Source organism: Balaenoptera musculus, chromosome 17 (assembly GCF_009873245.2).
Source record: "Balaenoptera musculus isolate JJ_BM4_2016_0621 chromosome 17, mBalMus1.pri.v3, whole genome shotgun sequence".
Classification (NCBI taxonomy): Eukaryota; Metazoa; Chordata; class Mammalia; order Artiodactyla; family Balaenopteridae; genus Balaenoptera; species Balaenoptera musculus.
Window position 1 is genome coordinate 740,032 of NC_045801.1, and position 12,325 is coordinate 752,356.

Consider the following 12,325-nt stretch of genomic DNA (forward strand, 5'->3'; position numbering starts at 1 on the left):
TGTGCCTGCCGCGCCACGGTCCCCACCCTGAGGCCACCCGCCCACCCGCGCCCTGCTGGTCTGCTCATCCGAGTGGGAAGGTGTCCACTCGCTTGTTCAGCCACTTACCAGCCAGACCCAGGCCGAGTCCCGGGCTGGGAGCCCCCAGCGGCTGGGGATGGGCTGGATGAAGAGCTAGCAGGGAGGGCCCCTGTGTGGAGTTGCCCTGAGCTGAGCCCTGGCTGATGAGGACCACGCTTGGCCAAGAGCCGCCTGGCGGAAGGAGGGACAGAGGGAGACCAGGTGGCGGGAGGGCGAGGAATTTGGGGTTACTTTGTGTGATAGAAAACTCGTGGAATGGATTTTTATATATGAATTTCGTTTATGTTTCAAGTGGTAATGCTCGGCGTGGCTAAAAATTCAGAGTGAATTGAAACTTCTGTAGAGAACAGGTACCATCTGAACGCCCTCAGCACCTGTGCTCCAACAGCATCTTACACGGCAGACGCAGGTGGCCTTCGGGGTCTTGCTTCTTCTGACCCCGCTGTGCACCTGGCTTTCCCACGCGGCTTGTCCCCCACGCAGGGGACACAGAGTCAGCGCCCAGAGCTGCCATGCTCCTTTTCACGGCGCGTGGTGCCCCAGCCAGCCCTCCGTGAGTCTCCAGCTTTGTGTCTGGGCTGTCTTCGGAGAAATCTGCAGAACTCTGGCAGGTTTTCTAAGCAGGGTACAGCAGGATTAGATTTGTCTTTTACTGGGTCCCGCGGTGGCTGGGCAGGCCAGTGCCCGGGGAGGAGCGCAGAGGCTGGGACTTGGCGAAGAGATGTCACCCTTGTCAGGGCTGGAGGCTGCCGTGGCTGCGCCTGAGCTGGTCATGGGGGACATGGCGGGGAGGGTCCAGGAGGGGCCGGGGAGGTGCAGGCTGGTGGGGCCTGTGCAGCAAGGGGGAGGCTGCGGGGTGGGCCGGGCAGGCACAGGAGGGAGACCGGTGGCCCCTCCGGCCCCGCCTGAGGGCTCAGGGATTGCAGGCAGGCTGGTCCGACCTGTTGATCCGCTGGGCTTCGGCTCTCCTGGGCTTGCTGACTAAGGGGTGGCCGTGAGGAGGAGCCACGGCTCCCAGGGCTGGGTGGGGAGGCCAGGGCTCCAGCGAGCCTGCCCTCCGCCTCCCATCCTTTCCCTCCTTCCTGCCTTCCCTTCCTTTCCTGTCTGCCGGCTCTTGGAGCGGCCTGGCCCGTGGTGGCAGCCATGGACAGGTACAGCATGGACGAGCTGATTCAGCTGGGCCAAGGTAGGGCAGGGCTGGGTGGCGGCTGCAGGCCTCTCCCCTCCAGCCTGGGGCTCGGGCCCTGGAGGGGCAGGACTCGGGACTTGGGACTCGGGGACTTGGGACTCGGGACTCGGGGGTGAGCACGGCTCCCTCTCAGAGGTGCCCGGGGGTGTGTGGTGTGGGATGGAGGCTCTGGGAGCTGCAGGTCCCGCCCCAGGTCCCTGGGGGGGCGGGGTGCTGCCTGCCACCCTCGAGGGAGGGACACCCTTGCCTCTGGGAGCTGGTCCTCCCCCGGCCGTTGACCCCTCTGAGAAGCTCGGTCCCAGTCCCGGCCTCCAGAGCTGGCCGCTGCAGGCCAGTTTCCTTCAGAAGTGAGTTTCGGAAGCACGGGGTTGATGGGCAGGAGGCTTGGGTGGCCTGGCCCTCCACCCCTTCACCCCTCCGGCCCTCTTCTCGTTGCCCCTGGCCTCCCCACGTGGACCAGGGGGCCCCTACCCCGGCGGCCAGAGGCCAAGTGTGGTTTGCCGTGCTTTGCTGCAGGCTGACCACGCACTCCAGGCAGACCGCCGGGGCTGACATCACAGCCTTGTGTGACCGAGGGTGAGCCCCTCACCCTTTCTGTGCCTCGGTTTCCTCATCTGTACAATGCAGTAATACACCGGGCTTACTCCGTAGCTTTCTCTGAGGATTGGAATAGAATGGTGCTGGACACAGGGGAAGCGCTACAAAATGGGGTACAAACCCCAGTGCTCTGTCTCCTCGGGCCTGAGGGGTCCAGGCTGCTGGGAGGAGAGGGGAAGGACCGTGACCCCCACGTCCTGTTTCCTGAGCGCGCTGAGGCCTGGGTCAGTCCAGGATGTGATGTGGGCCGGTACCTCAGCCCCAAGCGTTCTGCAGACCCGCCGCTGCTGGGGTCTGGGTGGGGTCAGCGTAGACACTGGGACTGTCCTGGGGTGGGGAGGCACGGCCCGAGCTGGGGGGCGGGCGCTCACGTGGCCCAGCCTGATTTGGCCTGAGATGTCACCTTGGGGAGGCCGTCCCGTCCCTCTGGGCCAGGTGTTGCGTCCTGTGACTTGTGCAGGGGGGTGGGGGGAGCCCTTGCCTGTGTGGCCTTTCCCAGTGCTCCCCCACTGCTGTCCCTACCCCACGAGGCCGGCAGGGCGGGGCTGTGCCCCATTCAAGGGGGACGAGAGCCCCCAAGGCCCACGTGCCAGTGCTCGGCCTGTTCCAGGAGGCTTCTTATTATTAGAATCGCCCGTGGGAGCCTGGGGGGAGCGTCGGGTGGCGCCGCGCAGTCAGCCTGGGCTCCAGCGAGGCTCTGGGCCCAGGTGCCCTCGCTCTGCACGTCATGTTCTAAGTCTGGACACATGACGGGCCTCGCTGGCCCTCCTTGGATATTTATATCCCCCCGGGCCCCCTGCCCACCCCTCCCCTCCCCCACGGACACAGGCACTGCTGCTGTCAGCGGCACCACCGCCACTGCCGGGCTCACTGCTGCCTCCGAGGGGCCTGTGACCCTCCCCACACCCCGCACCCACTCCCTGTCGGACCCGTGGGCTCCCGCCGCTGTCCCCAATGAAGATTGTGCCGGGTAGGTGGGGCAGCCTTTGAAAGCCCGGCTGGGGCCGCGGGTGGGAGGCTCTGTCCTTACCTCTGTGCACGGTCTGCTCTCCAGGCCGGCACCTGGGCCCCTCCCCCACGCCCTGTCTGTTGCCCTGTGGTGGGGTAGGGGCGTCGGGGCTCTGGCCGCTTGTCTTTGAGGGTGGTTGGGTCAGCTGCCAGCCTGGGAGGCCAGCGAGGGCTGGGGCGCTGGCAGCTGCCACCAGAGGGTACCCTCGGAGGCAGAGTGGGGTACTCGGGCACCACGGTCGCCCGCCCGGGGGGGGGGGGGGTGGGGGCAGGACTGCACTGAGGCCGCGCAGGGCCCAGGCTGGGGGGGGCTGCCGCTCGGCCTGGCTTCCCCGCAGGCCCCTCCTCCTGGCGGGTGTGGCCGAGGGTGGGCAGGGGTTAAGGCTCCCGCTAACCTTGAGCGTGACTACGTGATAGCTGCGCTGGGACAGCTGAGCCGGCGCCGCCGTGGGAGGGTGGGGAGCGCGGAGCGGCCGGGAGGGGGAGGGAGGGGGAGGGGGGCGGGCGGGAGGGGGCGGGAGGGGGAGGGGGGGGGGCTGGCGGGAGGGGGAGGGAGGGGGGCTGGCGGGAGGGGGAGGGAGGGGGCTGGCGGCAGCACAGTTGGTGCAGCAGCAGCAGGAGCAGCAGCAGCGCCGGGGCTAGTCTCTGGGCGCCAGGCGGCCGGCGGTAGGGCGGTCCTGCAGGGGGCGGTCCCTGGTCCCGGGGCACCCCCCGCCGTCCTCTCCGCTCGGGGAAGGGAGGGGGCTGCCCGGCCTCGAGCAGTCCTTCCGAAGGGCGATTCCGCCTACTCTGCTCTCCAGAGCCATGGAGCCCTCGGGCAGCCTGTTCCCTTCCCTGGTGGTTGTGGGCCACGTTGTCACCCTGGCCGCTGTGTGGCACTGGCACAGGGGGCGCCGGCGGGTGCAGGATGAGCAAGGTAAGGCCGCTGGTGGCTACTGCCCGGGCTGCAGTCACCAGCCGCCACCCCGTCAGGGGGCTGAGGGCGGGGCAGGCAAGGGGCCGCCTCCCTCCCGCCCCTGCGTTTCCCTACGCCCTCCCCTTCCGTCCCGGGGGAAGCAGCACCGGCACGTGGTCAGAAGCGGTGTCGCCTCCGCCTCCTACCCTGCTTCTCTGGGCAGGGCCGGGGCTCTGTGGCTTCATTAGCCTGGAGCCCCCTACTGGGCGAGGGGGGCTCTGGACAGGTGGGGGAGTGGGCGGCAGGGGCAGTGCAGGAGCGTCCAGTCCGGAAGGGAGGCCCCTCCCTAGCAGTCAGGGACAGGGTGAGCACAGGTGACTGTCAGCACAGAAACTGCAGCTGGCAGGTGCAGGTCGGGTGTCCTGGGGCAGGTCTTGGGAGAGCTCCCGCCCAGGACTGAGGTGGGGTTGGGCCTGGGCAGAGCCTCCCTGCCCCTGCACGGAGGTGAGGCAGGTGCCTGAGCGCCCTTGGCCAGGGCCTAGGAACGCCTGGGACCGGCAGCCTGGCTGTGCTCTGCCCTCCCCCTGCTCCAGGTCACCCGCTCTGGGCTGTAGCCCTTGGCAGCAGCTGCGTGCAGCCCAGGAGGGTGGGGCCTCCACTCAAGTGAATGAGCTGGGGGGCGGGGTCATGGGGACTGGGGTTCTGGCCAGAGGGACTGCCCCAGCGGGGACCTGCCGGTCTGCACTGGGCATAGCCTGGAGTGTGGAGGCTTGCCCTCAGTGGGGGTGGCCAGGGCTGGCCCCTGGCAGGGGTGCTGGGCCCGCTGGGCCCTAGGTCTGAGTCCGGATGGGGCTTCTAGGTGTGGCTTTGGGGGCTGGGGAGCAGCTGGTGACTCAGCTGCAGGAACGGTCAATAAAACAAACACTCGGGCCAGGACTTCCTTGCTGTGGTTTGGCCCCCCCTCCCTCAGCCTGCTTCTGTGCGCCGTCCCCACGTGGGGAAGGGGCTCCCCTCCGGCCGCTGTCCTGGCCGCTCCCGGTCCCTGCTGCCCTCGGTGCCCCTCGAGGCTGCGGTGCTCCTGCTGTGTTCTCAGCTGTTCTCAGCTCCCTGCTCCTCGCACTGCCCCCAGCCTCTCCCTCGAATCCTGCAGGGAGCGTCATCCCGGGAACAGTTATCTTAGGGAGTTCCCAGGCCTCTTTGTCCTCGAGGGCAGCCTCCCCCTGCCCCCAGTCCCCCAGGCCTAGCCGGGTCCTCTCCCTCCACGTAGGGGCGCGGCTTCCAGGCTCACATTGGGCGGGGCACCCGCCAGGGGCAGATTCTCAGCGTCTGGCCCGCCGCCGCGGCGGGGGAGGGTGTGGAGAGAAGAGCTGGCGGCCCCGGCCTCACGGGTGGGCTGGGAAGCAGACGCTGTACTGTCCTGTTTGCTGTCCCCAGGGCGCCCAAGCTCATGGCTGCGCCCGGCACACAGGGGGCGGGAGTCGCTCTTGCCGCGCAGAAGGAGGTTGTGCTGGAACGGCCGTGCTGGCTGGATGGGGGCTACCTCTACGGGCAGCTGTGCTGCGTAGGTGGGTGCGTGCGGCTGGAGGGTGGTGGTGCAGGGGGGGCACCTGCCTCTGTCTCTTTGTCATCTCCGCTGGGTGCTGCCCAGCCCAAGTGCAGCCCCACCCGCAGGCTCAGTTCCGGAAACACCTGGGGAGGAAGGCGGAGTGAGGTCCCCCCTGCCCCTTTGTTCCCTCTGGAGAAGGGGGAGGGGGAGGTGGGCGGGGCGGCTTGGGCCTGGGCCTCGGCTTCTGGGCACCAGGCAGTTGGCAGTGGGGCGCGTGAGGGGAGAGGGAGGAGCTGGGGGCGGGACTGCAGGCCCTCTGCCTCCCGCCTCTCCTAGGCCGAGGTACCCTTCTCCGTCTGCAAGCTTCCTGTCCCAGGAACGGCTTCGCTAGTCGTGGGGGCTTCCAGCCTTAGTTTCCATATCTGTAGAAGGAGGCATCGATACTCTTCAGAGACCATGGGCAGCTCTAGGGGACGCTGGGCTGGTGGACAGGACAGGGGTCAGGCAGATGTGCAGGCGCACCAGTGCTGGGGAATGTCCTGGGGAGGGCCGGCTGAGATGTGCTGCAGCCTGGCCTGTGGGGAGTCAGGAGGGGCAGGGCCGGCCTGGGAGGGGTTGTCTCTGGGTTTGAGGGCCCGAATAAGATGGACAGGGGAGGAAGCATCTACAGCTAGGGGCGAGGGGCTAGCAGGCAGGGCTGGAGGGAGGGGCTGTGGAGGGGGGAGAGGACAAGCTCTGAGACCCTGGGGGGAGCTCAGGGCAGGAGGGCGTCCAGGGGGGCCGGGCGCTGGAGCCAGTCTTGGGAGGAGGAGGTGGAACCCCATCCCAGACGGTGAGACAGCATCCTTGGAGGCCCCTTGGTGGCAGAGAGAAATCTGGAGAAGGAGCTGGGGCTGGGGCCTGGGCTGGGGGCTCACCAAGTCCTGTGGGTCCTGCTTGTCCTGGATTCCCTGCTCCAGCTCCTGACTCATTCCCAGGGGCCTCGTGTGTGTGCCCCTCCCCAGAATGACACCCCTACCCCTGCAGGCAGAGACCCACCTCCCTGTTACTGCTGGACTAGCCCCGAGCCTGCATACAGCAGGTGCTCAGTACAGGCTTTTTGAAGTTGGGCTAGGACAAGCGGCTCTCTGAAGAAGGCGTTTCTGCAGGATCCAAACCTGGGGAGGGGCAGTGGGTGTGAGACGTTCTCGGTGACCCTGTCCTGGGAGCGCTGGCCAGCGTGGGGTCAGATTTGGGATTCTGGAGCGCCTCTGGAGGGTGAAGAGCTGATGTCTGCGTGGCCTCTCCAGGCCCTGCACAGAAGGCTGCGGGGCGTGTAGAGCAGATTCAGAGTCTGGGCTTGGGGCCTGAGGGGCCTCTCCAAGGTGGGGAGGGATGTGACATTCGGCAGAGCCCCGGAAGTCTGGCTGTGCCCCTAGGGCCGGGGGTGGCGTGTAAGCAGCTCCACCTGGCTTGGGCACCCCCTACCCCATGGGGTTTGGGCGCCCTCCCGTGGTTACAGAAGGGCAAGCGGGGACGGGGTGGGGTGAGCTTTCCCTGGAGCCGAGGCTGGAGGTGCTGTGGGCATGGGGGGGCAGCGCTGACAGCTGGATCGCATCACATCTGACTGGAAAATTCTGTGGTCGGGGCGGTGCATTCTTTCCTGAGGTGGTCGGGCAGCCTGGGCAGTCCCCACGCTTCCAGGGGCAGCTGTGTGCGAGACCAGAGGAAGCAGGCTCAGGTGGCACCCCCGTGCCCTTCGTCCTCCCACCTTTACAGCCCAAATAGCTGCTATCTGTGCACCCCGCCCAACTGCAAACTGCCCCCCACCCGTCCTGCCCCCACTGCCCCCAGGTGCAGCTTCCTTTCCTGTGAGTCACCGTGCGGGGGGGGGGTCCCCCCTCCCCATCCCTGACTCACTGGCTGCCGCCCCCCGCCCCGTGCTCCCCTCTGGCCCCAGGCCCCCCCCCCCCCCCCCCCCCCCCCCCCCGCGACCGTGGGGCAGAGTTCCTGTGGCTCAGGGCTGGGCAGTCCTGCCCGGTGAGTCAGCGCTCGGCTATGTGCCCCCTCCCGCCCTGCTGTGTACTCTGCCTTCAGATGGGGCACTGCTCCAGGACGTGCCTGGTGGGCAGCTCGGGAAGGGCCCACCTGGCACTGGACCATAGTGGCCCTGGAGCCAGGGGCACAGTGGAGCCTGGCTCCCACCCCACAGAGGGCATGTAGGTCTATGAGAAGGGATGATTTAGGGGGGCTGCAAGGAAGGCACGGGCACTTGGCCCCCCCAAGCCAGGTGTCACTCAGCTTGGGGGTCCCTCCTTAGAGCCCCTCCAGCAGGTAGTGTGGGCAGGCATGGGGGCAGCCCTGAGCCGGTGCTTGCCCAAGAGGTGTGACCCGTGGGCTCCCTGGGCCCAGCCACACTCAGGTACCCTCCCTGTGGGGGGCCCTCCTTTAGAGTGGCCATGAGGAAGGCGTGTGGTTCCCTATGATCCCGGTGAGGTGCCAGGTCCCCTTGTACCCCCGGGTCCCGCCAGGGGCTGCAGCAGGCAGGGTGGGTGAGGAAACCCCAGGGTTTCCTGTTTCTGTCGGGCTGTGGGTGTGGCCACGGGGGAGGGCTGCCTTCCTCCTTCCCGCAGGGACACTCCCTCTCTGGGGGGTGTGCAGGGCGGGGTGGGGCTCCGGGGGCGGGGACAGCAGCTGGGGAGTACTGCAGGCAGGGAGCGGCCTCACAGACTGGGCTCCGAGCTGAGCCGAGCTGAGCCACTGAGCGAGCACCTTCGCCTTCGCCGCTGTGTGCCGCCGCCTGCGCACAGCACCTGGGGACTGAGGGACAGAGCGCCGAAGGGGTGGGCGCGGCATCATGTCTCAGAACCGGCTCCGAGTGCCCGAGCCCAAGGGCCTGGGTCACAAGAGAACCAGCTCGGAGGACAACCTCTACCTGGCTGTGCTCAGGGCTTCAGAGGGCAAGAAAGGTAGTGGGCACTCCTCGCTCTGCAGGGCAGGCGTGGGGCAGGAAGGGCCCAGTTCCTGCCGTGGGAAATGTGGCACTGGGTGGGGTGGGGCCCAGACTCTGAGGGCCTGAATTTGGGGGACAGACTCTGAGACAGGTGGCTGGCGCCAGGGGGAGCGTGCTGTGTTCTGGCCCGGGTGCAGAGCTGCTGGGGTCGGGGTGGGGGGGGCAGCCACCCGCGCCTAGCACAGAGAGGCCGGCAGTGGCCTGTGGGCCTCGGGTGTCGGGCAGTGTGTGCGGGGACAGCTCTCTGTGTCCTGGGAAAGGCCCACTGCCCCGTGGGGAGGACAGAGCTTCCCCCTCGCCGCATCCCTGCCCAGCCCGGGGCCCTGGGAGGCAGCCTGTGGGGGGGAGGGGCAGGCCGGGACCTGTGTGCTGCGGCTCCAGACCCTCCCAGCTTCAGGGGGAGACAGTAGGGAGATCCAGCAGTGGGCACCGTGTGCCTGGCCCCTCCCCTCCTGTCCAGGGCTGAGGAGGGCGTCGTTGGGCAGGGGCGGGGAGGCTGGGTCGCCTTGTGAGGCTGAGGCCCTCTTCAGGCGCCAGCCACTGTATCTGCATGGTGGTCACCTCCTGGGGGCTCGCAGGGCTTCTCCCAGGCCCCAGGTAACCTGGCCTTGTCTCTCCCAGATGAGCGGGACCGTGTGCAGAAGAAAACCTTCACCAAGTGGGTCAACAAGCACCTCATCAAGGTTGGTGGCTTGCGCACACGTGGGTGTGTGTGCAGGAGCGCCTGCGTTTGCGTGCGCGTGGTCGCAGGGGCTGAGGAGACTGCAGGTGGGGGTGAAGGAGCGCGCCCCTGGCCCTCCAGCCCGAACAAGGGCCCGCGCCCCTCCTGCCACCCAGCCGCTCGGGGCCAACCCTCTCCGCCCTGGGAACTCACCTCCCACTTCTGAAACCTGTCCTTTTCTCTCTGCTTCCTCCCCTCGCTCGCTCCTGCCTCCCATCTCCTCCTCCTCCTCCTCCTCCTCCTCCTCCTCCTCTTCGCCTCTCCTGGTCTCTCTGTGTAGCACTGGAGGGCAGAGGTAGGTGCCTCCTCGGGGGTGGGTGTCTTCTGTGGGCCTCTGCCTCATGCCCTCTGGGCCTGTTGGTGGTTCTGGGGACCTGCGGCCAGCCCAGCCCTCTGTCCCTGCAGGCACAGAGGCACATCAGTGACCTGTATGAAGACCTCCGTGATGGCCACAACCTCATCTCCCTCCTGGAGGTGCTCTCAGGGGACAGCCTGGTACGTGCGCCCTCCCGCCTGCCCCCTCCGAGGCCCCGCCTGCGTTCCCTCCTGGGGTCTTTCCCCGTGCCCTCTCCGTGTCCAGCCTGGCCTCGCCCCCCACTGCGCCTCCTGGTCCGGAGTGTCGGGCCGGGCCCGGGAGCGGCCCCACCCCTGTGCCGCAGCGCGCACAGCCCTGCTGTCCTCCGTGCCGGAGCCTTGACACCGTAACCTCACGCTCTGCTCTGCTTTGGTTTCTCTGCTGCTTGGACTCTGAACTTTGACCTCTGCCCTTTACCCTTTGCCCTGCTCTGGCCGGGCAGCCAAGAGAGCGGGACGTAATCAGGAGCTCGCGCCTGGTGAGTGGTTGTGCCCGCTGGCCACGGCGGCACGTGGGCTCCCTGAGACCAGGAGCCCAGCTCAGCCGGGGCCGATGGCACTTGGGCTGGCAAATGGCCCTGCATCCAGCTGCCTGCCATCCTGCCTGCCGCACTGCCTGGGGCCGGGCCTGAGACCCGCCGGGGCTGCCACCACCGGGCAGGAGGACCCCTCCCCCAAAGCCACTGCCCTCCACCCGTGGCTTCCTGGCTATTGTCTCCTCCCCTCCCCCTCCTTCCTTCCCGCAGCCTGGTCCCTGCTGGGCCTGGCCCCTGGGCCAGCGGCCCCCCCTTCCCAGCTGGGGCGGGTGGACCCGGGTCAGGGAAGGGCTGCTGCCCCACTGGGGAAGACCCTCACTGTAGATGCCTTGGGGGTTCTGAGGGTGGGCAGACACCGCAGCCACAGGACGGGCTGTGACCGGGGTCTGGGGCCGCTGACCGGCCCCGCTTCTCCTCCCAGCCGCGGGAGAAGGGCAGGATGCGCTTCCACAAGCTGCAGAACGTTCAGATCGCCCTGGACTATCTCCGGCACCGCCAGGTAATGCTGCCCACCTGGCCGCAGGCCCCGGCCCCCTTTTCCGGCCGTCTCAGGGGCATGACTGAGGGCAGCTTGCTCGTAGGTGAAGCTGGTGAACATCAGGAACGATGATATTGCCGATGGCAACCCCAAGCTGACCCTCGGCCTGATCTGGACCATCATCCTGCACTTCCAGGTAGCGTGGCCGCCCACTGACCCTCTGCCGCCCCTGGAGTCTCCGGGGCTGGCCTGGCACCCGGCTAGTTGTGCGGCCTGGGAGCTGGGGCCCTCAGCATCCTGGCACTTGGAGCCTTCCTGCCAGCCCGTGCCGCCGCCCTGTGCTAGCCCTGTGCTAGCTCCGTGGCCTGAAGGCCCAGGCCTCTCTCCAAGGCCTGCCTATCCCGTGCCCTCTGGCCCTGACTGGGCAGGCCCCGCAGAGCCTCCCTGCAGAGGAATGCATTCTCTACTCTTGGTGTGGCCTCCTGCCCCAGGGAAGGTTCTAGAGAAGCACCCGCTGCACAGGCTGACTCACCCACTGCCTGCCCGGCCGTACAGGAAGCTGCAAATCTGAGAGCTGGGCAGGCAGAGCCTGGCTGGCACAGCAGCTGAGTCACACAGGCGGGCAGGCAGATAACTAGACAGACAGATAACTAGGGCCAGGCAGGCGGGGGAGCAGACAGGCTGGCAGACCCAGGCCTGAAGCATTGGACCGAGTGCAGGGCCTGGCCCGTTGCTGTGGCCTCGCATGCTCAGTCCCCGGGACCTAACCCTGGCCTGCAGCCAGGGAGGCCCTGCCCCGCCCCCTGCCCCGCCCCACCCCCTGCCCCGCCCCCTGCCCCTCGTGACAGCCTTTTCTAGGCCTGGGACTTTTGGGTGAGCTCCATGCACCCACCATCCACCAACTGATCCATGCCTGCCTTGCGGGGTGCAGGGTGTGCCCCAGGAGGAGGGAGCCCAGGGCACCCACCATGTGGCAATGGCAGGGGCTGGGGGCCTGACATTCTGTGGCAGCTGCCGCCTAGAGTGGCCTCGGCTTGTGACACTGAGGTGTGGCGGGTCCCTGCGGCCCCAGCCTGCCTCAGCTGGCCTGGCAGCTCCCGTGCACCTTGACTGGGCGCCGGGCAGGTCGCTGGCCGTGGCTGAGCTCCCGTCTCCCGCCCGCTGTGTGGGGCAGATCTCAGACATCCAGGTGAGCGGGCAGTCGGAGGACATGACAGCCAAGGAGAAGCTGCTGCTGTGGTCCCAGCGCATGGTAGAGGGCTGCCAGGGCCTGCGCTGTGACAACTTCACCACCAGCTGGCGAGATGGCCGCCTCTTCAACGCCATTATCCACCGGCACAAGTACGCGGCCCGGGGCAGGGAGGGCACTGTGGGTCGGGGGCGTCCCTGCAGCCCCTCAGCTGGGCAACTTCAAACGAGTGGGGGTGAAGACTATGGCAAGAGGCACCTGCCGCCCACGGGGACGGGCGCACCAGCGCCAGCCCGCCTCCCTGGGAGGGTGCAGGCGAGTAGGCCCAGCCCTACGCACGCCCTTCCCGCCTCCTCCTGGGCCCTTCCTGAGGCCGTGCTGGCTTCCTCGAGGCCAGAGGACAGCAGGCTGCTGGTTTTCACAGCCGTGAGCGCTGGCCCCACGTGGACACCCCAGAAGGGGCCTGTGTGGGGTCGGCCCTGCGGAGGGCCCAGGCTGACCGGCACCCCACCCTGTGCCTGTGCCCACCGTAGGCCCCTTGAGCTCCTGGGGGCAGGGCCCAATGTGCGCAGCACCTGCAGGTGGGCTGCCTGGGTGGGCGGGACTGGACGCTAGTGGGGTGGGGGTGTTTTTCAGGACGAGGGTGTGCTGGGGGTTCTGTGTCTCTGGGGGGCCTGTGGGGGGCGTGTCTGTGCGCTGACCTGCCCGGTGGGCCTGGCTGCTCCTGTGTTCCCGCCTG

General features: G+C 68.0%; 1 protein-coding gene across 25 annotated transcripts in view; it reads left to right on the forward strand.

Annotated features, from left to right (window-relative positions):
• PLEC (plectin) overlaps nucleotides 1-12,325 on the forward strand; it is a 59,418-nt gene that overhangs the window by 26,735 nt on the left and 20,358 nt on the right. For 4 of the 25 annotated variants that reach the window (XM_036829942.1, XM_036829951.1, XM_036829958.1 and 1 more), the window contains 7 exons: nucleotides 8,930-8,991; nucleotides 9,310-9,324; nucleotides 9,435-9,524; nucleotides 9,827-9,862; nucleotides 10,341-10,418; nucleotides 10,501-10,593; nucleotides 11,572-11,738. In XM_036829942.1, coding sequence (XP_036685837.1) covers nucleotides 8,930-8,991; nucleotides 9,310-9,324; nucleotides 9,435-9,524; nucleotides 9,827-9,862; nucleotides 10,341-10,418; nucleotides 10,501-10,593; nucleotides 11,572-11,738 — 541 coding nt within the window. Of the gene's footprint in view, nucleotides 1-2,703; nucleotides 2,838-3,488; nucleotides 3,792-5,142; nucleotides 5,336-8,024; nucleotides 8,265-8,929; nucleotides 8,992-9,309; nucleotides 9,325-9,434; nucleotides 9,525-9,826; nucleotides 9,863-10,340; nucleotides 10,419-10,500; nucleotides 10,594-11,571; nucleotides 11,739-12,325 lie in introns of those variants that run through there. The other 21 variants (XM_036829943.1, XM_036829953.1, XM_036829960.1 and 18 more) reach the window with 16 other exon arrangements.